The 27,888-nt window shown below is 44.3% G+C and overlaps 1 protein-coding gene across 3 annotated transcripts in view; it reads right to left on the bottom strand.

Annotated features, from left to right (window-relative positions):
- SULF2 (sulfatase 2) overlaps positions 1-27,888 on the bottom strand; it is a 143,516-nt gene that overhangs the window by 89,740 nt on the left and 25,888 nt on the right. For all 3 annotated transcript variants that reach the window (XM_036749364.1, XM_036749363.1, XM_036749365.1), the window contains exons 2-3: positions 26,393-26,639; positions 8,598-8,837 (exon numbers count right to left, since the gene is read on the bottom strand). In XM_036749364.1, the coding sequence (XP_036605259.1) occupies positions 8,598-8,837; positions 26,393-26,567 (415 nt within the window). In that variant the 5' untranslated portion in view covers positions 26,568-26,639. The remainder of the gene's footprint in view (positions 1-8,597; positions 8,838-26,392; positions 26,640-27,888) is intronic.

The following is a 27,888-nucleotide window of genomic DNA, read 5'->3' as shown; positions in this document are numbered from 1 at the left end:
GAATGCGCGATGCCATGGAGGGAAAGGACCCCTTGAACATACAACAGAGAATATTAAAGTGAGGAAAGATCTTAGAATGCAGGATGCCATGGAGGGAAAGGGACCTTAGAATATATAACAGTATATTCTATATACATATATGTATATATATAATAGTATATTAAAGTGGGGAAGGGCCTTAGAACAAAGCAGGCTAGAGCTAGAAAAGACCTTAAAGACTAGAGAGTCTACTCCCTGCTCCCATTTACAGAGAGAAGGACTGAGGCCCTGATAAGAGAAGCAGCTTGTCCCCAGTCACACAGCTGGTATAGAGAGGACTGGAGTAGGAACCAGACTCAGCTTTTCATCTTAATTCTGTCACTATCCTTCTGGGTGGCCTTAGTTAAGTCACAACCAGTCCCAGCTCTCGTTCCCTGAAGGAGCTGTGTTAAAGCATCTCTAACATCCTTGTTGGCTCTGACGTGCCATGACCTAAGGCCCACTTCAGCTCTGACATTCTATATTCTGAAGTCTCTTCCACTGCCAACATTTTATAATTCTGTTAGTGGTAGGCCCAGAGCCTAAGCCTTGAAACTACCACTGTGGCATTTTGGGGGTGTCTGGCTCGAGGGATTCTTTAGAGTTCTCTTTTGAAGACCGACAGACACAGGACATATGAGATGGAAGGAAGAGTAGGGCATGCGGCCAAGGCTTCCCTGACTTCCCCAGGCTGTGATGATCTTCCCCTTCAGACCTCCCAGGCAGTGTTAGCACTATGTTTTCATAGTTATCTATGTTTATATCTTCTCTTCCTACTTGACAGTAATTCCCATGAGGGCAAGTATCTTATCTAAAGTCTGCAGCTCCCCCAGGACCTAGCACAGACACTTAACAAATGTTCACAGAAAGAACGAATGTGATGAGGCATTACCGCTAAGAAGCTAAGCTTCATGAGGACAGTGACTACTTCACTGAGGTTTTCTATGTAGCACCTAACCCACCGTGGGTGCTTAGGGGACAAACAGATGATGCTATTTATTTGAGAATATCTGTAAAATGAGATAACAACACTCAAGCCACCTGCTTCCCAGGGTAGGTTATACTGACCAAACAAAGTGAGGTCTAGAAATCTTGATGCACTATAAAGTTCTTAGGCTAAGACCAAGGGGAGAACGGCCTGAGGGTGGAGGTTGAGCTGAGGTGGGTGACTGAGCTAAGGATGGGGCCACATTACTGACAGTCTTGAAAACCAGTAAGAGGGGTTCCTTTCTCTGAGATAATCTCAATTTTTCCTATCTATAGCTAGTCTGTCGGTAGTTTTTTTTTTTTTTTGCATGCTGTCTCCCTCATTAGATTGCAAGCTCCTTGAGGGAAGACATATTTTTTTGCCCTTTTTTGCATCCCTGAGCTTAGCAGAGTCTCCGGCACATAGTAGGTGCTTAATAAATGCCTGCTGACTTGACTCATATTAGATGCTATAGTAGTAAGTCAGCAGATTTAGATCTGAACCTCTTCCAAGGGCCCTTGGAAGTGAGCAAGTAAAACTCTCTCATTTTACTGAGGCCCAGAGATGGGAGAAGACTTATCTAGGGTCACCCAGCTAGTAAGAGTTTGAGGCAGGATTTGAACCCAAGCCTTATGGACTCAAAATCCAATACTCTATTCACTATGCCAGAAGACTATTAAATCCAGAAATCACCTAGTGTAGCCTACTTATGTTATAGATGTGAAGACTCGGTGAGAGGGATGACTCACCAAAGGTCACACAGGGAATGGCATTTGGTCCTCAAAACAGCTCCGTGAGGTGGCCCATTATTATCCTCATTTTATGTAATGGGGTATATAATAAGCTTAAAATAGCATACATAATGTCATAACATTTAATAAGCTAATGCTAGCTTATTATTTTCTCCCTTTACAGTTGGGGAAACTAAGGCAGACTGAGGTTGAATGACTTGCCCATGGTCACACAGCTTTGGAAGTGTCTGAGGCAGGATGTGAATCCAAGTGTCATCTAACTGCTTTACCAGAGACTCCTGGAGATATGAAAAGTTTGGGGGTGCTGGAGGGGAGTCCCACGATTGAAGTGGCAGTCTAAGTCTGAAGCTGAAAATGAGAGCCAGTGAGTCCTGGGAGTTCCCCTCCACCCAGATTCCTCACTCGCATCCGTACCAGACTCTTGAAGGCCTGCTGGCTGAGTTGGGTTTTGGAACAGAGCTGTCAAGCTTGGGCCGGCGCCTGGCCTCCTGCTGACACACTTGTGTTTTTTGGGAAGGCTTTCCAAAAAGCCCAGGGGATCCTGAGGGGTTTCAAACCAGAGCTGCTACTGATGCTGGGACTGGGCCACCAGGCAGGCAAGGAACCAGGGTTCTGCGCCAACAAGAGAAAGACCCCTTCTGCTCCATTGGCAGGGGGGGTAGTGGTTGGAGCCAGAGGGTAGAGAAGACTAGGGGCAGAAGAAAGGAGGACGTGTGTGCGCGCGCGCGCACACACGCACCAAGACTGGGTAAACAATGGAAGGGAGGAAGAGACCGATGCTGCTCGTACTCAGATGACAACTGCAGAGACACCTGAGCCATTTGTGTGTGTGTGTGTGTGTGTGTGTGTGTGTGTGTGTGTGTGCATGAGAGCAACCACCCAATACAGTACAGGTCCAGGGACAGAGTTAGTGTGAAGATTACTGTAGCGAAGGAGGAAATGGAGGACAGAGGGAAAAAATGGAGGAGGAGGAGAGGATGATAATGACCCTGGAAGAAGCCATTCTTATCTTTTTGTAGTGTCTGAGACCTTCTGGTCACATCTGCCTTCAGAGGCCATGGCCACTCTACGGCCACAGTTGCAAAACCTTGGTGGATGCTTTCCCTCTTCTTGTGTGGGAGAATTCATAGACACTGACGTCCTCAAGGCTACCCACTCTCAACTGATGACTCGCATGTGCCATTGTAATAGGTCTCCTCTGTCTTAGAGGCTGAGGAAGGGAAAAGACCAGGATTTATCGGAGCTCCCTCAGCCGCGACATTCAAATTCTTAGCCTTGGGTATGTGTGGGCCATGCCTTATGGGGAAGTGAGTGTCTCACTTCTAGAGGTGTTCAAGCAGAATCTGCTGGGGGCAGGTGGGATGAGGAGAGCGTTGAAGTCCCCTCTAGCTCTTGAGGAGTCTATCTGGGGATTTCAGGGCTCTCAGAAGAACTTTTAGAAATGCAGGGCCTGGAATCGGAGAAGTTATTTTGTCATGCTGTTCTTCTCTACAATGTGGGCAGGGAAGTGATCAAGGAGTGACTCTTCCAGCATCCTTCTTTGATGATGATGGTTATGACAGTGGTCACTTGAGTAAGTCACTCTGAATATCAGAGAAATAGCATGCTATAGCTGGAAGGGACCTTAAATAAATACCACTCATACCCCCTAATTATGGGTTCACCCCAAGGCTGTGTTTGGGACCTTCTCTCTCTACCATTTTTCTTGATGACCTTATCAGCTCCCATGGATTCAATGATCATCTCTGAATTAGATATCTATAACATCTCAAACTCAACATATCCCAAACCTGGTTATTCTCCCCCTTCTTCTACTCCTTCAAACCTATCTATCTTTCTAACTTTCCTATTTCTGTCTAGGACACCCCCATTCTTATAGTTAGCCAGTTTCATGAACTTAGTGTCATCCCTGACTCCTCATTCTCCCTCATCCCACATCTCCATTCAATGGTCAAATCTTGTCTCCCTCGATATCTCTCTCCCATCCATCCCCCTTCACTCCACTCATAGCGTCATCACCTTAGTTCAAGTCCTTATCACATCTTGTGTGGACTATTCCACAGGCTTCTAATTGGTCTCTTCTCCCCACTGCAATCCATCTTCCACTCAGCTGCTCAGATAGATGTCCTAAAGTCCAACCACCTCACTCCCCTGCTCAATCAACTCCTATGGCTCCCTATTCACCTCTGGGATCACCTATACACTCCTCCGTTTGGCATTTGTAGCCCTTCACAACTTGGCTCCAGACTACATTTCCAGCCTTGTCACTTCTCTCCACACTCAATATGATCCAGACACATGGGCCTTCTCCCGTCTCAAACTTTCCTACACTATCCCGTCTTGTGCATTTGCATTGGTTCTCTCTCCAACCTACGATACGCTTCCTCTTCACCTCAGTCTTCCCAAATTCCTGACAACTGGGGAAGATGTGGGCTCCAATTCTGACGCAGTCATAACTTCTGTGACCTCGGGCAAAGTACTTAACTCTTTTGGTCTTGGGTTCTCCATCCTCGTGGAGGTGGTCAGGAGGCTCAGTGGATAGAACGCTGGGCCTGGAGTCCGGAAGACTTGAGTTAAAAACCAGCCCCAGACACTTACCAGTTGTGTGACTGTTGGCAGCTCACAGCCTATCTGCCTCAGTTTCCTCAACTGTAAAATGGAAATAATGATAAACCCTACCTCCCAGGGTTGTTGTGAGACATCTCAAATGAGAGAGTAATTGTGAAGGGCTTAGTACGATGCCTGGCACAAAGACGGTGCTACATAAAGGCTTATTTCCTTCTCTTCTTCCCCGTCAGTAAAATGGGACAATGAACATTTTAAGTCCCTGATTCATGGGGTTGTTATGACAACCACCAGCCCTGGCACTGGAGTAGGTTCCAATTCTGACTCTTTCACTAACTCCCTCTGTGACTTTTTTGGGCCTCCGTTTCCTCACCTGTTAAATGAGGGGGCTGGATTGGGTGACTTCTAAATCTATAATCCTAAATGGAATAATGTCTGCCATTGCCTTCTCCAGCTCATTCTACAGGTGAGGAAACTGAGGCAAACAGGGTTAAGCGACTTGCTCAGGGTCACACAGCTGGTAAGTGTCTGAGGCCAGAACTGAACTTGGGAAGAGGAGTCTTCCTGACTCCAGGCCTGGAGCGCTATCCACTGCACTACCAACCTGCCCCTAAATGACAGTACTAGAGTGTCGTAACTCCACAGGATGAGAGCGCCTATGAGGACGGCAGGATGTTGCAACCTAAGGGTTTGGAAACTGGTGCATGATGCGTAAGCAGCGGAGGGTCATGGGTTCTCTCTTTATAAAGGTCAAGTCACTTTGCTCTGGTCTGTGGCTGCCAGCTCTATGCCCAGTGCTAGCCAGCTACTTCACAGATAACCCACGATTCCAAAGTGCTTTCCTGACCACAGCCCCGTGTGTGGTGGCGGCTCACAGGGATTGAGGGATTTAAAGCCCCTCTCTTCTATCTCCCTTACTTGATGGATGAGGACCGAAGCAGTCAAGAGACTTGCCTAAGTTCACACAGGCACAAAGTGGCGAGGCTGGGATTCACACACTCCAAAGTGTTCTCTCCATTGCACAGGGTGGGAACCGAGCAGAAGACTGCGGAGCTAGCTCAATATAAACCTGTCCTCACGGCTGAGAAACCAACTCAATTCACACATCCCACTGCCTGTGGGTAGTAGTGCTGCCCTTTCGTACAAAGACCAATGTGTTGCAAACAGAAGAGTAGTCTGATGTAGCAGAAATTGGGAGTTGAGAGATGTGGACTGACACTGGGAAACTCATTTTATTCCTATGAGTCTGAATTTTCCTAAATCTCTAGAACGAGGATAATAATATTTGAGAAGCAATGGTGAGGTGCGATGGATAGAAAGCTGGCCTTGGAGCCAGGAAGACCTGGGTTCAAGTCTGGATTATACTGTGGCTGTGTGACCCTGGACAAGTCATCTAACTTCTTAGGGCTCTAAGACTATAGGTTGCAGAGAAAGTGCCACCCTGCACTGGTAGAGGGAGTTTCCCCACCTGAGAGTATCAATGAAATCACAGGTCCAGTTCCTGTCTCTATGAAATTCAGATGAATGGATATAAACTCTTGGGGTAGAGTAGAAAGTAGAGCAGGATGAACAGATTCAAGGATGAAACACATAAAACAGGATATTCTCTAGGGGCTGAACACATAGAGAACAACTTGCCACAGACAGTCATTAGCTAAGTCAAGAAGAAAGCTTAGGTTTCCTGAATCCCAGTCCAAGGTTTTTTTTTCAATGCATTGCAACTGAGTTAATACGCTACAGAAAATGAGTTTGGCAGATGAACACCAGAAACTGGCCAAATCACAGGGATTTTTTTTTTAAAAAGCTATTCCAAAAACAGGTCAAAGAGAGATAATTTAAGAATCACTGAATTCCCTGAAAATCATGATTAAAAAAGCCTGCATGCTATATTTCAAGAATTCATACATGAAAACTGCCCAGATCTATTAGAGCCAGAGGGCAATATTAAGATAGAAAGAACCTATTCATCACCTCTTGTGAGAAATCCCAAAGGAAAAAGTCCTAGGGATGATATAGTCCAGTGAGTCCCATTTGGAGGTTGATGACAATAGTTCAAGGGGGTCACACTAAAAATTCTTTAATGGACCATTAAGCAGTACATGATTATAAAGAATATTCTGAATAGCATATTAAATTGTCCCTGGGGTTCATAGCATTTTTTTATTGTGGTTGAAAGGGATTTGGAAAACAAAAAACATTGGGAATCACTGTGACAGGCAAAATACAGAGCTTCTAAGTCAAAGGAAAAAAATATTGCAAACATCTAGAAAGAAGCAGTTTAAGTAGCAAAAACCACAGCCAGGATCGCACAAGATGTGCCAACTTCTACTAAAATGAGAGGAGATCTTGGAATCCAATATTCTAAAAGGCAGAAGATATAGGCTTACAACCAAGAATAACTTGTTCTGCAAAAATGAGTATAATTTTATAGAGAAAAAAATTGACCTTTTTAATGGAATAGAGGATTTTCAAGTATTTCTGATGAAAAGACCATAGCTAATTAGGAATGCTGAAACACAAACATGAAAGCACAGAGAAACCTAGAAATATAAATTGATTTGAGTATCTGGAAGGAGCTATCTTATGATATGATGCTAACTTTTTAATGGAGAGCGTAGAAACAAGTGTCTCTTCAGAACCTTAATGTCTTCAAAGGGTAATGAGAGAATCAAAGAAGAAAAACAGAAGTCCTGGGGGTGGACTGGTTGGTTTGAGAGTTTTTGAAGATGGAAAAATAAATACATCAGAATAAAAGGAGGAAGAAGTGGAGCAGCAGGAAGAATGGAATGTTATTTCTCTAAATAGGGTATGTGAGAAGAAGAGTGTGCAGACAAAATCATCAAGAATACACATACCTGGGAATCTAGGGTTGGAGGAGCTGGCATCAGATGAACCTCATTCTCATCTGACAAACAAAAGATGGCTGACCACACAGTTGATACAGGAATACATCAAACTCAACAAAGAAACAAGCAAGGACAGGAAACGGACGGTTACAAAATAGAGACTAATACTGCAAAGAGAATATCTATAAACAAAGTAAACTTCCTGATCTTCAAAAGAGGACTAAAAGGGGGAAAAAGGCAAAGAACTACGATCAGAAATGGGGAACCTGTGGCCTCAAGGCCACATGTGGCCCTCTAGGTCCTCAAGTGCAGCCCTTTGATTGAATCCAACAAATCCCCTTAATAAAAGGATTTGTTCTGTAAAACTTGGACTCAGTCAAAAGGCCTCACCCAAGGACCTAGAAGGCCACATGTGGCCTAGAAGGCTGCAGGTTCTCCATCCCTGAACTAGGACCTGAAGTGGTGCTTATCAATTGGTTAATGGCTGAATAAATTTTGGTATATGAATACAGTGGAATATTATTGAGCTGTAAGAAATGATGAAAGAAACAATTGCAGAGACTCTTTATAGAGTATGAAATGATACAGAGTCAAGTGAGCAAAACTAGGAGAACAAGGACAACAAAAAGGTGAGAAAAACAACTCTGAAAGACTTAAGAACTAGGGTTGATGCAATGGCCAATCATGTCTCCGCGTGATGAAGTATGTTACCCATCGCCTGGCAGAGAGGCGATAGACTCAAGGCACAGAAAGAGACGTACAGTTTTATGTCACTGGGCATACGTCATTTTATGGGCACTGTGTGGTTTCTTTTTGCTTATTTGTTTCAAGCGGTTTTGTTGTCTTTTGGGTTGTGATTTAGGAGGGGGAAGTGTTGGAGATTTTGGGTTAGCAACAGTGATGTCAAAAAAAAGCCATAGAAACATTTTTTAAATGTGCAGATGGGAACAGAAGGAAGCACAGACAAGCAGGATAATTTTGAAAGTAATATGTGGAATTGTTATACATTTTAAAATATATAAGTGGCATAACGCACAAGCAAGTCGTATGAAATGAAGATTTGCAATTTCATATTCATTTCTCTTTTGGTATTCTGTTGTGCATGTATATGGATGTGCTTTTTTTGGGGGGGGCATTGTTTAGAATAAAAAATAAAATTTAAAACTAGTCAACTATTTTTTTCAGGCTCTTTTAGCATAGAATAGTACTAGAATATATAAGATGCAAGTAGGATCCTCTTCTAGGATCATAGGTCTTAGAGCTAGAATGGATCTCAAACCATAGTTAGGATCACACAAGACCCGGCAACTTCCACCATAAATGAGAGGTCTTGGAATAAAAAAAATTCCAAGTCTTACCCCCTCATGCAACAACTAGGGCAGGTAGGTATTCATCAGAGATGTGCCTTTTACAAAAGGCTCCCACCAAAACCAGTAGGCTCAGTCTCACCTGTCCGGTAGCCGGTGTTGTTGAGGTACACAGCAAAGGTGCGGATCTCGTGCTGGGCCTGCCAGGAAGGTGAGGAGCAGTTCTCATTGTTGGTGTAGGTGTTGTGATTGTGGGCATATTTTCCTGTCAGGATGGAGGATCGGGAAGGGCAGCACATGGGTGTGGTCACAAAAGCATTGATGAAGTGAGCCCCTCCTTGCTCCATGATCCTCCGGGTCTTGTTCATCACTTGCATTGAACCTGGAACAACAAAGCCCACCAATGACCACAGATACACAGAAACCCTGGGATTATTTAGAGCAACCTACCAGAATGACCCCATTCAGAGCTGATATGGTTCATCTGTTCTTCAAAATCCTCAAGAACACACACACCTGGGAATCTAGGGTCCCAGAGTCTAATGTCGGCTCTGCCGCTAATTTGATAGGTGGCCACAAGCCAGTCATATCCTTTCTCTGGGCTTCTTTTTTTGTTGTTTTTTCTTTAGTATCCATAAAAAGAGGAGACTGAACTAGATGCTCTGCAGAGGTCTTCTCAAGCTCCCAGTTTCATTTACCTATTCCAGGGTTTTATAATTCACACCAATAATCTTGGTAATTAAAGTCCCTCCATAACAGACCACTCTGCCTGTCTAACCTTGTCTTCCACTCCTCTTCCCCAATAATAATTATTTATTAAACACTTAGCATGTGAGGGGGATATAAACAAAGACAAAAACAGTCCCTACCCTCAAGAAGCATGCATTCCAATAGGTAAGACAACACATAAATAACTAGGTATGTTACACACAAGTAAGACAGAAGGTAATCTGAAAGGTCACTAGTGGGGCCAGGAAAGATCTTTTGGAGAAGGTGGTATTTGAGTCGAGTTTTGATGAAAGCTAGAGAAGCCAGGAGACACTGTGTACTCAGGCTGGTCTTCTCAAGCCTTCCTTACCAACACACACATACACACACCATATTAATTCTCATATCCATGCTGTCATTCATATTACTCTTCCACACTGAAATGGTTTCTCTATCCTTCAAGGCCCACCTCAAATGCCCACTCCTACAGGAAGCCTTCCTTTATTCTCCCCCTTCCAAAGCAAGTTCTTTCTTCTTCGTTTATCTAATAGCACAGACTTTATACTATTCTCATATGCACTCGAAGTCACATTTATATTATATCCACGTAGAATATTTCCCTTTTGGATGAAGTGATGGCATCTTATTTGTGAAGAGTGAGATGGCATAGCAGGAAATGTACTGCACATATCGGGTGCCTCAAGAAGCCTTTCCTGACTCCCAAAATGCTAGTGCCCTTTACTTCTCACCTGTATTTATTCTACATAGAGTTATCCTGCACATGCTCACATACTGCATTGTATAAATTTTCCTCCTGGAGAGAATGGAAGCACCTTGAGAGCAAGGATTGTTTCTTTTTGTTTGCCTTTGTATCCCAATGCTTGGCCTGTTACAGGGGCTTAATCAATGCTTGTTGACTACCTGATAGCAAGCCTCTTAGAGATTGGAGTGAGTGAGTTGAGTGAGATGTAGAGGGAATTCTTATTCAGATACAGATTCGTCCTGATTGGGCTCTGAGAATCCTTTATCATGATTCTCTACTTTGAAAATAGCTTTTTAGATAATCTGGTTTTCAGCCTCTGGTTCCCAAGGGCAAAGAATCAAAGACCACCATCTTGGAACATCTAAACTTCTACCAAATAGGGTGAGAAACAATCTTCCAGATAAGTAGGGAGAAAGCCAGGAAGCTTCCTCTCAGGGGGGGACGGGTTTCAGAGTTGGGACAAACTGTCAAGATCACCTGCTCCAACCCCCTCATTTTATAGATGAGAAACCTGAGGTAGGAGGCGATTTGTTCCAGGTCATACATCACAAGAGCAAGGCCCATATTGGAACCCAATCCTCCTGACTCCAAACCCAGTGAGGTTTCCACTCTAGCACACCTCTTGGGAGCACACATACTTTCTATGGCATCCCCTGCTTGGCACAGAGACCCTCTGCTAAGTTTCTCTGAGGTCACCCAAGGCTAACATGAGCCCTTCAGAGAAGGGAGAGGAAAAAGCTGAACAGCTTATCTGGTTGAACAGCAATCTTCGGCTTCCAGAAATGCCAGTAAGACATCTGGTATCAAGGCCACACACTCCATTTTAAAAGTCATGGGTGGGGGCGGGAGGGGGCGTGTAGACAATCCCAGGGCTTGAGCATGGCATGAAATCACCTCCTTGTTAAGCTGAATGAAGAGTTCAACTTTAATCGATTCTTCCTGCCACCAGCTGGCACAAATCACATATTACCTTGGGCATTAATAAAGTTAGTTGAACTTTCTAAATGAGTACTTCGCCAAGGCAGGACTGTGCCCAACTTCTAAAACACTTACTGAAATGCCAACGTTGGGGGTGGGGAGGGGAAGAAAGAGCTGCTTTCCCAGATGGACCATCTGATTCACAGCTTAACTAAGTGACTGATAATTGTTCCTTGTGCACAATTATTATTATATGGTATAGATCAAGGTCTGTTTTCTTCTGAGTAAAATCAGAGGGTTGGGATAGTCTAAGGGTTCTGAAGCATTTTTTCTGTGCATGTTATGGATCCTTGTGGTAATCTGGTGGAGTCTATGGGTCCTTTCTCAGAAAAAAACATTTTTAAGCATTTCCTTTAGTAAAGGAAATGCTTAATTTCAGTTGAAATTAGTGAAAGCCATATGAGGCAGGACACTTTCATAATTCCAGTTCCTGGGGAGGCTGTGGCTGATAGATTCATCAAATTCAGGAGTTCTGAGCTATAACAGGAGGCCCAAAAAAACAGAAGGGAAACAGAACACCACCAGGCTGCCCGAGAAGGGGAGAATTTGCATGGGGAGGAAAAACAGAGCTGGTTCATCCTTCTGTGGCAGTGCCAATCAGCATTAGGATCAGGTCCATAAGTGGTGGCCAGTGCATTTTCAGCCTGGGCAAGCTAGGGAGACAGTCTGCAAAGAAAAAGGGGTTAGTGAACATAAAGATGTAATTTTCTCCTAAATTCACAGACCCCCTGAAATCTATCCATGGACCTTGGGTCCTAGGTTAAGAACCCCTGGCCTAGATGATCTTTACCTAAAACAAACGTCTTGAGAGGAGGGATGCTATGTCTTATTTCCTTTTTATGTCTCTTGTCACAGGGCTCACCTTGAAAGCACAGTACTTTGGACACACACAGGTGCTTAATAAAATGTTTGTTCAATGAATGAAAGTAGCAACAGAAAACACTTGAAAAAGACTCCTTGACGTCAGCTCGGGGAACCTCGACTGTGTACCCTTTACTCAGTGAACCTTGACTGTGTACTCTATACTTGGTGAACCTTGACTGTGTACGCTATACTTGGGGAACCTCGACTGTGTACCCTATACTTGGGGAACCTCGACTGTGTACCCTATACTTGGGGAACCTCGACTGTGTACCCTTTACTCAGTGAACCTTGACTGTGTACTCTATACTTGGTGAACCTTGACTGTGTACGCTATACTTGGGGAACCTCGACTGTGTACTCTATACTCGGTGAACCTCGACTGTGTACCCTATACTCGGTGAACCTCAACTGTGTACCCCATACTCGGGGAACCTCGTACTGTGTACCCCATACTCGGGGAACCTCCACTGTGTACCCTATACTCGGTGAACCTCAACTGTGTACCCCATACTCGGGAAACCTCGTACTGGCCAGTATGGTTGCACACATTGTTGGCGCATTCAATGAATGCCTTTGATGCTGATCAGAAGAGATAACAGAAGTGGTATTACCCAATGTTTCCTTCTGTCCCTGCAGGCAGTATGCAGGCACATTTCCTTAGTAGTAAAAGAATGAAAGATGGTTGATATTTCAAGGTCACTCTTGCCCTTTACCTGGAAAGAGGATAATACTATGTGGTGGATGGATCCTCTGGCAGTAACTAGCTTGAAACATAACATTAGTCAAAAGGAAGTAGCCAGAACATGCAAGGCCGGTTCTTGCTTGTGGAGTTTTTATTTTAACTCCCTTAAAAAAAAGCTTTCGTGCTTATGTTGTTATCCCTCTAATTTCTGTGGCAATTAAAAGGATGGTGCATTGGTGTGCCAGCTCTAGGCACAGTCTGCTTGTCGAGTGAGCTCACCCCTGAACAAACAGGCTGGTTGAAGGAGGATTTTGTTATTCTGCTATTAAAGTACAGTTTTAACAATCCCCTTAAATGACAGAGGCATCTGTGCATAAATAGCACTCCATGTTAAGCCTCCCCTTGGGGACAGTAACCTGGTTTAATAAAACTGCTGTAATGACACAGCTCTATAAATCAACCATCTTTAATACAAAAACATATGATCTAATCGCTTTCCACAGCCCAAGAGCTAGAACTAATGCAGACTGACAGTTCTGATGGCAGGTAAGGCTCTGGAATACCCTCCCGTGCTGAGCTAGAGAGGCCAGCCTTAAATATTTTAAACAAGCCAAACCAGCCTGGAGATGTTGAGAGAACAGCAGGGAACTGTTTTCTTTCTGTGATGGAACCTCCCCTCTGTGCCCGGCACTGGGTGAAGTCCCCCCCGGCCCCCTACCCCAGCCAGCCTCTCTCTTGTCACATGCAGACCCAGGGACTTTGTGTGTAGGGCTGATTTCAGAAAGAAGCCTTGATTTAATTCAGGATGCCTGAGAGCCGAGAGGCCTCCATTAGCTTGGAGGACTGGGTGAAACTGATCACAAATGGTGTGGCCTAGTGGACAGAGCACTGAATGAGGAGCTGGGATACCTGGGTTCCAGGCCTAACTCTGCCACTAATTTGTTGACTGATAAGGCAGTATGGAATTGTGGGAAAAGAAATGGATTTTGAACTAGGAGAGCTGGGTTCAAATCCTGTATAACCTTGGATCAGACACTTTCCTCCTCTGGCCTTTATTTTCCTCATCTGTTTAAAAAGAGAGAGGAACCCAAAGTGTAGAAATATAGCAATAAAAATCTATTTTTGAAAAAGGATAGAATGCATTTGTATAGCTCTTCTTTGCCCCATCTCTCCCTCTCCACCCCCATTAAAGCATAAACTACTTGAGAGTAAGACTAGGTGCCTGGCACCTGCCTGTGTGACCCCAGACAAGACTCTTAACTTCCCTTCTAACTATAAATCTATGATCCTCTGATTGTAGACTAGAAAGGCCTTGAAAGGAAGCTAAGGTTTAGTTAGGTGGGAGAGGGGCGTTCTGTTTTTTTGGGTGGGTGGGAGGGAAATGGGACAGAAATGATTAAAGGTAGAAAGCAAAACTTGAAGCATGCACCCCAATCTTTGGGGCTGTTTTCTTTTAGCCACAGGCTTAGCATTTGTTTGCCTACTCTCATCGGTTCCTCAAGGGTTTCTGGAATGCCCACAATGTAGCTGGATCAGCTTCTGAAAAGCCTGTCCAGTTACAATACCTGTTCTGTGGCCAAATCCAAGTCAGGAGCACACTGGCCCCTCCAGAAGGGCTCCGTCCACAGTCGGAAGGGAGGCCGAAGGGCAACGTGGGAATCCGGGGCCAGCGTCAGCGAAGAGGAAATCCTTTTGTTTTCCAATTATATTTGATTTCCACCGTTGTGCTGGAATCTGCCCACGTCTGTCAGCTAGCAATAATTATACTGCGTGTGTGTAACTCAATACAAAACAATGATATTGGATTTCCTCCGATCTGTTTTTTTAATGAGGCATCTACTACAGTGTGGGGATATTAAAACCCTGTTTGAAGCTGGGTGTAAATGACTAGGAAGGATTTGTTGAGGACTTAGCACTGTACGGTCATCAAGGAAAACTTGCTCTTGAACCTGAAATCAATTAAGCAGATGTTTGGAGAAGCAATATTGGATTTTTCATTAACGAACATTTTATTGTCTGAGAGATTATGTGATTAATTTTTCTCCTCCCTTCTGCCAGCTCTGATGGCAACATCATTTGAATGAAAGCCCTGCTATCATTATTATCTTCAGTCACCGTGGATAGAGTGATGGACGGTTCAAATCCTACCTCAGATATTTACTAGCTGTGTGATCCCGGGTAAACTGCTTAGCCTCTGTGGGCCTCAGTTCCTCATCTGAAAAATGAGAGGGTTGGATTTAAAGACCTCTAAGGGCCCTTTTGGCTTTAAGTCAGTGATCTTATGGAATGAGGATGCTGAAGGATGCCTTGGTACCCTGAACGTGACTCAATGCCCTTATGCAACACAACAGTGCACAGAAAGCGCACTGAATTTAGTCACAGGAGTTGAGTTCACATCTCGGTTCTGTATGACTTGGAGTAATTCCTTCCTTCTCCTCAGGATTCATTTTGCACCTCCATAAAAGGAGGGAGTTGAACTAGATCATCTCTAAGGCCTTTCCAGCTATACTTTATCCAAGTTGTTCTGTAAAGAAATGTTAATTTTCCTTACTTCAGTCCATCTCTCCCTCCCTCTCCCCTCCTCTTTCCTTCTGCCTCAGTTCTCTCCATCTCACCCAGGCTGGAACGATAGGGACCACTCAAAGGCCCCAAATTCTACTCCTCCTCAGTATTGGGTAAGTTCATCCCCCGTTAGGCAGCCTGGTGGCTCCTTGCTTCCCATATCGGGGGATACACTTAGCATAGACGCCTGCTCAGCTCTAACTCGACCGAAGCTCAAAACTCCTGAGCTCAAGCTATCCATCATCCTCAACAGCCTTGGGAACAGGGATCATAGGGGAATGCCAACGTACCCCACTCTTCACTTCAATTTCAACAAATACCTATTAAGTGCTGGCTGGGGTTAAGGAAGAAAGGGCTATAAAGATTCAGTAAGGCATAATTCCTGTCTTGAAAGAACTCACAGAGTAGGAGGGGAAGACAACACATACATAAATCATTTTAATAGAGAATGACATAATGATGTAAGTCAATCAGCAAGTATTAATATTATTATTAATTACCACTACAACTATTTGTCAGGCAACCTGTTAAGTGCTGGATTCATGGAAAAAGCAAAAACAGTCTGTGCCTCCATAGGAGAGGTTCAATCCAAGTGCTATAGGAGGTAGACAGCTAGATGTCTTAGGGGATAGAGTATTAGATTTGAAGTTAGGAAGACCTGAGTTTGAACCTTGCTTAGGCACTTCTACTTCCAGGTGGTGCGGTAGATAGAATGCCGGGCCTGGAGTAAGGAAGACTCATCTTCTGGGAGTTCAAATATGACCCCAGACACTTCCTAGCTGTGCGACCCTGGGCAAGTCACTTTACCCTGTTTGCCTCAGTTTCCTCATTTATAAAATGGGCTGGAGAAGGAAACGGCAAACCACTCCAGTATCTTTGCCAAGAAAACGCCAAATGGGGTCACGAAAAGTTGGACATGACTGTGAAACAACTGAACAACATTTAGACACTAGCTGGCCCTAGTTAAATCACTTAATCTCATCTGTAAAACGAGGAGATTGGACTAAATGGCCTTTAAGGTCCTTTTTAGCTCTAAACCTTATTATGGGGGTGGGGAGGTGTTGAGAAGAGAGAGTCATTAATGACATTAGGGGAAATGGATCAAGTTAGGTGACCCTCAGGCTGAACCCACTAACTATATTTCTTTTGCTATCTAAAGACATTTGGCCCTTTGTATATGACATTATTAGCTCGGAATCGGGTAGGGGATGGCTTTCCAGCGGCCTCTTCCCACTGAAAGTCACTGGGAGGGCTCACATTATGCCAAACGCTCTCTTTGTAACTGATAACATGCATCTGCAAAAGACATCACACATATATCCCAAGGAAGCCAAAGACAGAAACAAAGGCCTCATAGATACCAAAATACCCACGCTACTACTCTGTGTGATAGCTACCAGAAACAAAGAGGTGCCCAGTACCTGGGCCAGGGCTGGAGGAAACGATGGTACAGGAATGGAATGGAATGTTGTTTTGCCGTAGGAATGGACACATACAAGGGACTTGGAGAACCACAAAAAGATTTGTATGAACAAGTGAAGAGCTAAAAAAAAAAAAAAAAGAACCAAGAGAATGAAATCCACAAGAGGATACTGAATGCTGAATGATGGAAAAATCCTTGAAAGTCCTGATGAAGAGATAATGAAACATACCTCCTTTCTCCAGGCAGAGAAGTGGGGGACTACTGGGAAAGAATGTGGCATACCCTGTTGGACAGGATTTCTGTAGAGGATATTTTTGCTTAGTTTCTTCTTTATCACAAGGGAGTAGTGAGTAGGGGTGGGAATTGGAGAATGACTATGATTGAAAGACAGAAGATATCAATAAAATGGATTATTGAAAAAGAGAAAGACCACCATCCCATTGTCCCTAGGACAACACCTACCTCCATCTCTAAAATGAGGATAATAACCCATATGCTATCTACCCCAGGGAGTTATCATGAGGATCCTGAAATATAGGTTTAGAGATGGGACTCTGGAATCTGAAAAGTTTTCTTAGCAAAGATACTGGAGTGGTTTACCATCTCCTTCTCCAGTTCATTTTACAGATGAGGAAACTGAGGCAGGTAAACAGGGTTAAGTGACTTGCCCAGGCTCACCCAGCTATTGCCTGTAAATGGTAAAGTGCTATAAAAATTAGGACCACTGTTACCATCTTTAAGACGGCTGACTCAGCTTCGGTACTATGGCCAAAGGGAAGCCAACTAATCCCATAGAACAACTACTCCCACTGCTACAATCCTGTAAGATTGATAGAGTCACTGTCCATAAGCACCTGGGAAGCAGGCACTACAAGTTACTATTATCCCCTTTTCAAAGATTAGGAAAATTGAGGCCCATAGAGGGGAAGTGATTTGCCTAAGGTCACTAGATGGGGATGCAATTCAAGGTTTCCAGACTCTATGGTCAGTATTTTTCCTACTATTCCAACAGAGGAGGTAATGGTTAGTGGACTGGCTTCTGCAGCATGTTCCTCAAAACCCCCTCCCCCCATTATATATAACCAGTCTATAGATAAAGACAATAGTTCTGCATCCAGAGGAGGATGGGAGAGGGGAGATCCTCTGAACTAGAAGTGAGGAAAATGTTCTAGGTGAGTAAAGGTCCCTTTCTTCGTTAGTGCCTGTGGAGGCAGAACAATCTTGAGGCCTGGCCTGGCCTGCAGCTCTATTCCCTGTCCTCCTCCTCTCTTCCACCCCTAAAGTTTTTCCTCATGGTGAGCTGGCACCAGGGACTGGAATGATCTTGATTATTGCCAGACTGAAAATTTAGAAGAATGTGTTTTGAAAGCTAATCTCCAAGGGTAGGTCACAATTAGCTTTTCCCCAGCTCCGGCACGACAACACCCAGATATATTTTTTCCTTTCTTGTTCTTTTTTCCACTGTGGGTCAGCGTAGGTGCCAGGAGGCGGTAACAAGGAAGAGCTGAATTGGCTGTCCACATTTCCCCCATGTTATCTAGGACCTGGGCACTATCAAGTCAGGCTTCAAGCCATCTAGCCCCAAGATTCACAGGATACAGGGTTCAGCCACTCCCTCGGAAATCCAGTACATAAGACAGGGTGTGGTTTCCCTGTTCTAAGAGATGGGGAGGGGAGAAGTTGATACCAGATGGAAAGCCCCTCTGCCTCCTTTTCACAAATCAGCCTCTTACAGTTTGACCACAAAGCAGGCCTGGAAGGAAGTCAGTGATGAAAGTGAGAGAAGGATCCAGACCGTGTTCTCCCACCTCTACATCTCCAAAGGCCCTCCCTGCTCTGAAATCTTACCCACCCTTCACGGTCCTGCTCAAAGTTACTGGCTGCTGTAGAGGCTTTACTCATCCTCCCACAGCTGGTAGGATAATTCCTTCCTTCTATCTCACACAGCACTTTGCAGCTCAAATATAAATTCCTCTGTTCGGTTTCTAAAGCCCTTCACAAATCAGTCTCAAACTATCTTTTCAGCCTCATTATACTTTACTCTCCTCTTCAGACTCTATGGCCCATCCAGACTGGCTTCTTCTCTTCAGTCCTTATACACAACACCCCACCCACAACTCGGCATCTTTGCCCCCCACGCCTGGAACATAAACACCTCAGGAATCATCTACATGAAGCTTTTCCCATCCCTCTAACTGCTAGTGCCCTGTCTTCCCTAACTTTGTATTTGTCCTGGATATATTTATTCTGTACACACTTATAAATGTACATGTCTACCCTGATTGAACATAAGCTCTTTGAGATCAGGGGATATTTCCTTCCTCAGCACCCAGCACGGAGCATGGCACAGAGATGGTGCTTAATAAATGCACCGATTTTGTATTATATGCTCTATTTTGTATTATACTTATTAGTTTTGTGTCATCTATCTCCCTAATAGACTCCTTAAGAGCTGGGACCACATATTATTAATCTTTGTACCTCCCCTAGGAGGTACCACAGTAACCTGTACACAGCAGGTACTTAATAAGTGTTCATTATGCTGAATCAACTAAACCTGCCTATGAGGTGTGATCTCAGCAAAAGCCCCACTCACTGACTAGAAGTCGCATCTCTGTGCCTCTAAAGCTGTCCAGATGCAAGTGGTAAGCTAGTCTCGCTTCAATGCATGGAAAAACGTCTTAACAATCAGAGGTAGTGAGTTCTCTGTCACTGGAGGTGTCTAAATGGCTCTGGTGGGGATGTTGCTCCTTGGGAAGATGTAACATAGGGGTAGGGATGGGACTAGATGACTTTTGATATCCTTTCCACTACTACAAAGTGGCATCAAACCTGCCAGAAAGAAGACTGAAAGCAGGTATAGTTTGTAGGTTTTAAGAATTAAAAACCAAAGTTTTGTAGACTGGTAAACTACCGTGGACTGATCTGGGAGATACTAAGTGTAGAGAGCAGGCCCAACCCTGGCTGAGGGGAGGCTCAACTACTTTGTTCTGGTCCCCCTGGTACAGGGGAAGATACTAATCGAGCTGAGACAATACTGGGCTTCTGTAGTGGAAGGCAGGGCATCTCCCTGATGGTCAAGGCAGAGCTGCCACAACAGACTCACTTGCTTTTGCGGGATAGAGAGGAGGAAGGAAACGACTCTGTCAACATATATTACTAACCAATTTATTTCTACCCACGGTAATGAAGTTTTTGACAGCTAAGTATGTTTGGAACACATTCTCTTCATTCCTTCTTCCCACATGGCTGCCACTTGAGCTCAGGGCCTCCTCACCTCTCACCTGGAACGCTGCAAATGGCTTAATAATTGGTCTCCCTGTTTGGTAAATCTCCCTTCTGGAATCCATCCTCCAAACTGCTGCCATGCTGATAGGCCTAAAGCACAAGTTTGACCAGGCCCCTTCCTTGTTCAAGTCAACTTCATTGCCTTTAAGATACAGGTTCTTAGCCATTTTTGTGGCACACTTCAGTGGCCTGGTGGCAGTCTGTTGAAGCCTATGGACTCCTTCTGAGAATGATGTTTTTAAATGCATAAAATGAAATACAGAGGATTACAAAGGAAACCACTTATACTGAAATACAATTATATTTTATATACATCTAGTATCTACTGCTATGTATATACACACACGTATACATACACATACACACATATATACACATATATATGTCTCTACACATACATAGACGCACGCATTTTGTCGTTCAGTTGTTTTTTACTCATGTCTGACTTTTTGTGACCCTCTTTTCGGGATTTTCCTTCTCTAGCTCGTTTTACAGATCAGGAAACTGAGGCAAACAGGGTTAAGTGACTTGCCCAGGGTCACAGAGCTAGTAAAGGTCTGAGGCCAGATTTGAACTCAGGAAGATGAGTTTTCCTGATTCCAGACCCAGCACTCTATCCAGTGTGGCACCCAGTTGCCTCTGTGTGTGTGTTATATATATGTATATATATGTGTGTATATATTATGTGTACACACCCACACATTCACTAGGGGTTTCCCGAATACTCTCTCTTCTTTACTCACACATGCACGACCTTAGATTAGGCCTCATCATCTCCCACTTGTACCACTGCAGAAGCTTCCCCTTTGGCCTTCCTGTCTCTGGCCTCTCCCTTCTCCAATCCATCCTTCACACAGCTGCCACCCCAGGTACTACCACCACCTCACTCCTTTGCTCCGACTCCAGAAGTGTGCGCGTCTCTGCACCCAGCCCCTTACTACCTTCCCGGTGTTCTTAGATAGATCTCCTTCCTGCGCACTCTGCAGCTTAGCCATACTGGCCGACTGGCTGACCTGAACACTTGCCCTTTGCACTGGCTCCTCTCCATGCCTGGAATGCTCTCTCTTGTCACTTCCACTTCCAAGAATCTCGTACTTTCCTTCAAGACTAGGCTTAAGAGTCTTCTTCTTCATGAAGCTCTTTGTGACACCCCACCTGGCTGGGCTGCTGATACACGCCCTTTCAAAACTACCTTGTACCCATTTTGTGTATATTATGTATACACACATATACAAGTTATCTTCTCTGTTAGAAACCTAAGTTCCTTGAGGGTAGGGATGGATTCATTTTCGTCTTACTATCCCCAGGAAGCAGTATAGAGCTTAGCATACAATAAGTGTTTAATAGGTGCTTATTGGTTTAATTTCCAGGAGATGGTAATTTCCTTGATGACTTAGACCAGAGATGGCCAACCTGCGGCCTTGAGGCCAGGTGTGGCCTTCTAGGTCCTCGGGTGCAGCCTTTTGACCGCGTCCAAGTTTTATAGAACAAATCCTTTTATTAAGAGAATTTGTTCTGTGGAGTTTGTATTCAGTCAGAGGGCCACACTTGAGGACCTAGAAGGCCACACCTGGCCTCAAGGCTGCAGGTTCCTCATTCCTGACTTAACCTGTTTCATTTTTGTCTTTGTATCATGGTGCCCATGGCCCTATAGAAGATATTTAGTAAATGCTTGCTGATTTAAACTGAATTCAGAACCATGACTGTACTTCTGTAGTTGGTGAGAGGCACTAAACAACACGGGCATTCCTCATTTTATGCAACATTCTAGGGAGGGAGGGAGGGAGGAGGCAGCAGCTCAGTGTTTCAATAGAGAGAGTCCCCGCATGAAGTGAGGAAGGAGACCTGAGTTCAAATCCAGCCTCAGACACTTACTAGCTGTGTGACCCTGGGTAAGTCACTTAACCATTTGCCTCAGTTTCCTCATCTGTAAAATGAGCTGGAGAAGAAAAATGGCAAACCACTCAAATATCTTTGCGAAGAAAATCCCATTAAGGAATCAGGAAGAGTCAGACATGACTGAATAACAGGGAGGGAGTGGATCTATTTATGTGTAACTTTTTACCTATTTGCATTTCAGAGATGCTTTCTCTTTCTGATGAATCTTTAATTGGCAGTGACTCACACAAGGCTGGCAGTGGTAGGGCATTAGAGATAATCTAGTCCTCAATTTTACAGACGAGGAAACTGAGGCCAGAGAGGGAAGTGACTTGCTCTAAGAAGGGGCAAATCTGTGCCCTGGTAACCTGAAAGGGCTGTAGAGCCAAGACTCAGGTCTCTAACCATCTCTTAACATTCTCAAAACTAGACCAACCTGTCAAATATTGACATATTTGTAAATGGATTATGCGCATAAGAGGTGAGATTATCCAAAATTCCCCCCAAAGCAAAGAATTCTTTTAAAATGTAAATTTCTAATTGATTTGACTTATCTCTTCTTTCTATATACTCTCACAGAATACTGAGGCATTTATTTATACAGATAGCTTGTCTTTCTCCCACCTTAAGTTCCTGAAGGACACAGACACCCCTTACCTAGCTCTGCATGCACATAGTAGGTGCTTGATAATTGTTTGCTGAAATGCAAGGACCTAAAATAATTCCATTCCAAAGGACTCATGGTGGAAAATGCCATCCACATCCAGAGAAAGAACTATGGAGTCTGAACGCAGAGCAAAGCGGACTATTTTCTTTTTTTTTTTTTTCTTTCTCATGATTTCTCCCATTTGTGATAATTCTTCTATACACCATGACTAATGTGAAAATATGTTTAATGGGAATGTATATGTAGAGGCTATATTGGATTGCACACCACCTTGGGGAGGGAGGGAGAGGGAGAAAATTTAAAACCTATGGAAGTGAATGTTGAAAACTAAAAATAAACTAATAAAAAATTGTTTGCTGAATCAAATGGAGAGATGGGAGTTTTCTTAAGTGAGAACACTTCTCTAGTGTGCTGCCTGACAGAGTTAAAACCACCTCTTCAGCCTCACTCCCCAGGCTTGGGACACTAGAAACTTGAGCCTCCCAACACACTGCTCCTCTGCCTCCCCATCATTCCCCAGCACCACTCCCTGGCCTCGACTAAGCCAGTAACTTCTGGTTCCTCTGAGGTGGCATGGTGGAGTCGATAGAGCAACGGGCCTGGAGTCAGGAAGACCCGAATACGAATTCTTCTTTAAACACTTGCTAGCCGTGTGACTCTAGGCTGCTGTTTAACCTCTCAGCCTCAGTTTCTTCATCTGTGAATTGGGAATACTAATAACGGCTACCTTACAAGGCTGCTGTGAGAATCAAGTCAGGTAAGAGTATGAGTAAGATGCTTGGTAAACTTTAAATCACTAAATATATTTAGCTATTATTGTTTATGTTGTTATGATACCTGGAAATTCAAGTCTGTGGCAGTGTCTACACCTTTGCAAAACCCCTTCCAATGACTGCTCCAGTGTGGCTGTCTTTCTTTCTTAACCTCTTAGCTAAAGAGAACTGTCTGGAAAAAAAAAAGGTCCCTGCGGATCATTCAAGCAGGGAATTTTCCTAATGTTTCTGGAAATCTAGCCCCACGCAGCTCACTGACCAACAAGCGGATAGCTGAGTGATTCTGACATGCTCAGAATTAACCCCTGTGACAATCCCAATTAGCTACCTGGGGTGGCTGGTCCACCACTTAAAGCAAAAGAATAAAAAACGTGGTCCAAAAAAAAAAAACCACCTCCATCAATTAAGGAAACAGGATGAATCTCTAATCTTAGGTACCACCGCTCCAGCCAGACCTTAATTGGTGCGGACAGCTGCTCACCGTGCTTGAAATCGGAAAGAGGCCCTGGATTATCTTAGAAAAGAAGGCTCTAACCCAGAGGAGTAGTACAGCCGCATCACAGAGGAGCAGAAAATAGCGGATGATAAATTTTTTAGGACCACCCTCTGGTCTGCAAGTTGCACCAGACTGTGAGCTAATGGGTTCAGCTTTTTGGGACATGCATTATTGAACTGAGTCTGTCTTGTGGTTTCAAAAGCATTGTCGTTTCCCCACCTCCTAGAAGGAACTCAACCCGTCTTCAAAGTCAGCTCAACTGCTACAAAGCTCCAGCTTATCTGTGAGGAAGAAACACTTTAGGGCGCTGATCTGAAGGCTGGGATACCGGGAACTTACAAGAGGAACAGAACCTTTGCTGGATCAAAAACCTACTGTGGTTTTTCTCTGGCTCCTTTGTCGGGATCACGCCCACAACTCCCTTCCTTTTACGAGCAGAGCCGGCTGGTTCTGGACAACAGCTGCCAGGCAAAATCCGCCAAGGACCTGACCGGTGAATCATTTCAAGTCTGACACGTGCATCTCACAGGGGAAAAGAACCAGGCTGGTGCCGCACTCCGGTCGATCCACAATCATGAGAGCTGACTATGTGTCCACAAGCATGAGAACTGACTATGTGCCAGGCTCTGTGCTAAGTGCTAGGGCTCTAAAGAAAGGCAAAAGCCCTGAAGGGGAGATAACACACAACCAAAATATGTGGAGTGTAAATGAGAGGTAATCTAAGAAGGAAGGCAGTAGTCTTAAGGGGGATTGGGAAAGACTTCTTACAGAAGGTGAAATTTTATCGGAGATGTGAAGGAAGCCAGGAAAGTCAGGAGAAACTGCTGAGGAGGGAGAGCATTCCAGGCATGGGGGACAGCCAGGGAAAATGCACAGAATTGGGAGAAGGTGTGTCTTGGGCAATGAACAGCAAGATGGTCAGTGTTAAATGATCGCAGGTTATGTAGTCAGAAGCAAGGTTTACAAAGGCTGGAAAGGGACAGATGAGGAAGGGCTTTAAAAACCCTACAGAGGACTAAATATGAGCATTTATTAAGAACCTACAATGTGCTTAAGAAATAAGTTGTGCTACTAAGTGCTTTGCAAACATCATCTCATTTGCTCCTCACAACAACCTGGGAGGTAGGTGCTATCATTACACTTGAAATTCTATGGTGCAATGAAGTTTCCAAAGTACGTGCCCCAGAACAAGCTTGTGAAGGTGGGTGGCAGAAGCATTGTTTGTGCCCATTTTACACATGGGGAAATGGAGGCCCATGTGGTTGAAGCAACTTGCCCATTGTCACGCAACAAGTCAATTTTCAAACCCAGGTCTCCAAAGTATGATCCCACGCCCCTTCTCTCCTGACACCGCCACCATCCTGGTTCAGGCCCTCATTTCCTCATGCCTGGACTATTGCAATAGGCTCCTGGTTGGTTTCTCTGCCTCATGACTCTCCCTACTCAGCTGTCGAAGTGATGTTCCTGAAACTCAGGTCTGACCACGTCCTCACCCCCTACTCAACAAATTCCGATAGGAATTGTTATGACTTGTACTCTGTAGGTGGTCCTGGTAGCCATACTCTGGGGCCCACAGGGTACATGAAAACATTTCTTCATTCATTCATATATTTATTAAACACTTACAGTACGCAGTGTTTCTGGGCACTGAAGATAATTTGGAAGCATCCTTGGCGAAACTTTTCTCAGAAATATGAAACTTGCCCCACTGCAAATACCCATCACAATTACAGAACATGAATTATCTTAAACACTACTGCTTGGCAGGTCTGCATCTTGTACGTCAACATTATCAATAACATCCTCTGGGTGCTGCCTGCTTCCTTTATGCAAATTCTCTTTACTCATAAAAACTCTTCTGGGAAAAGCTATTCCTATGATCACTAACACAAATTGTTACGTGAAATGAGTTGGTTTCATAGAAATCACCTCCTCTCGGCAGCTAAAATGCCAGTTTCTGCTTTTTCTACTGGATAAAGGATCCAGAAAGGGGTGGGTTTAAAGCCAGTAGCAGCTAGGTGGCACGGGGGATACAGTGCTGGGCCCAGAGACAGAAAGACCCGAGTTCAAATCCAGCTTTAGACATGTCCTAGCAGTGTTACCCTGGGCAAGTCATTTAACCTCTGCTTGACTCTGTTTTCTCATCTGTAAAATGCAGATAATTAACAGTACCTACTCCCAGAGTTGTTGTGGGGATCAAATGAGTACTTGTAAAAGCACTTAGCATAGTGAATGGCACATAGTAGGTGCTTAATTAATGCTCATTCTATTTCATTCCATAACTAAGGAAATCTGCATTTAGGGAGACACTGTGCCCAAGTGGATTTTCATTTGGATTGCTGGTCATACTTTCTGCAGAGGAGTCTTCAGCAGGCTGGTTGATCACTACCAGTCAGTTTCCAAATCTTAATGTTACCTGGTTGATCTCAAGCTAGCTGGCATAACCCTGTCTCCGCAGGGAGGGAAAAAGTAAGGTAAGCACATGAAGCTAGTAACAGCTGGTCAATGTCTGCCAGCGCCAGCACCTCCCCAGCACTGCCTCCTCCCAGCCGGCAGGCCGCCCCCCACCCCCATCCATGAGGAATAAAGCACATTTTCATCAGAAAAGGGCTGGGGGTTTGGGAGGAGGGAGAACAAGTGAAAAAACCTACCTCTCAGGCACACAGCTACATCTGAATCCAGATCCACTTGCTAGACAAATCTCTGTTTGTCTACCATTCAAGTGGATTTGGAACCAGATCACTCTGCCCAACTTCCCTTGGGGGTGCTGTGTAGTTATGGCCTCAGAACTTTGCCAGAGATGGTTTGCCATTTTTTGGACTAGTAGAATCACTCTAGCATCCAGGGTCTCTTACCAAGCTCTACATCCTGGTCGTCTGTCAGGACAAGAATGATGTTTGGACGGATGTTCCTCCGGTCTCTCTGGAACCTCCCTTTGAGGCGCTGGCTTGACAGGAAGGCTGAGCTGCTGTCCAGCAGGGAGAGTACAGTCACAGTGAATAAACCTAGGAGAAGGGTGTAGGGGGCCATGATTTCGCTGATTCGGTTCCTGTGAAACCCGGGAGACTGAAGTTGCTTTCTCTATCTTCTCCTACTTCAGATCTGTGAGTAAAGAAGAGAGAACCACATTGATATTCATGCAAAAATAAACCTAAAACAATTTTTAGGAAATCCTTTTGCATGAACTGTGAAATTCTTTGAAAAAGATAAGTAAGCCACAGCCCACCCAAGTCTCGGGTCCACGAAGAGCAGGAATTTGTTCAGTTTCCCAAGACAAATACATATGGCTCCAAGGACCTCTCCCTCCTGGAATCCAGCAACCATCTGCAGGGTCTGATGATGCCCTAACTGCCCGACCTGAGAAGCCACTTGTTTCTAGACGACTAGACCCTTGAGACATACTCTTCAAAGGTTAGAGCAAAGAAGAAATCAAGGGCTTGGCATGGCTGCAATGGAAAGGACATTGGAGTTGAAGCCGGAGGAACTATTCAACTCCAGGCTTTGACATTTGCTAGTTGGACAACCCTGGGTAAGCCCTGACCTCTGGGAGCCTTGGTTTTTCCAGTGGGGATAATATAACACAGGTAGCACCTAACTCGTAGATTTGTTGTTAAGAGCGTGCTTTGGCATGTATCATCTACATCAGATTGCTTCTCGTCTCAGGGAGGGGAGAGAGGAAGGAAGGAGGGAGAAAAATTTGGAACTCAAAATCTTTCAAAAGGTGAAAGCTGAAAATTGTCTTCACGTGTAATTTTAAAAAGGAAAATACTATTAAATAAAAAAAGAAAAGGAAAATACTATCCAAATACAGAGAGAAAAAAGAGTGTGCTTTGGGGACCCTAAAAGCAACAGGCAACTTCTTCCTTCTCTTCTTTGTACAGGCCGAAGGCTATGGGTGTGGGACACTGCATACATCATTGGACTCTACATGTTGGTTGGTATGCTTAAAAAAGATAACTTTGCTTCTCTCTTTTCTTTTTTTATAAGGAATGGATATCAAGGGAGGCATATATTGGAGAATGAAGGTAATATTAAAAGCCAAAATATCAACACTTTTAAAAAATAAATACTAAATGAGCCATTATCATAATTATGTTCATATTGTCCAACCACTGTGTTCTCCTACCTCCAAATTCAGGTCCAAAGCTATAGCAGCAAGGATGGGACCATACAAAGGGATTATAACTGGAGAATTTCCCCTTGCTAACAGAGCCTGCTTGTTCTTTCATGTGACAATCTGCTTCTTATCAAAATGAACTTTCAAGTGTCTTCCCAGGAGTAAATGTATGGTTGTTTCTTCTACCTAAACGCAATGAAGTGCAGCCCTTCCCCCCAAAAAGGGTCAGGGAGT

Source organism: Trichosurus vulpecula, chromosome 3 (genome assembly GCF_011100635.1).
Source record: "Trichosurus vulpecula isolate mTriVul1 chromosome 3, mTriVul1.pri, whole genome shotgun sequence".
NCBI classification, from domain to species: Eukaryota; Metazoa; Chordata; class Mammalia; order Diprotodontia; family Phalangeridae; genus Trichosurus; species Trichosurus vulpecula.
This window is presented reverse-complemented; position numbering and strand designations above follow the sequence as displayed.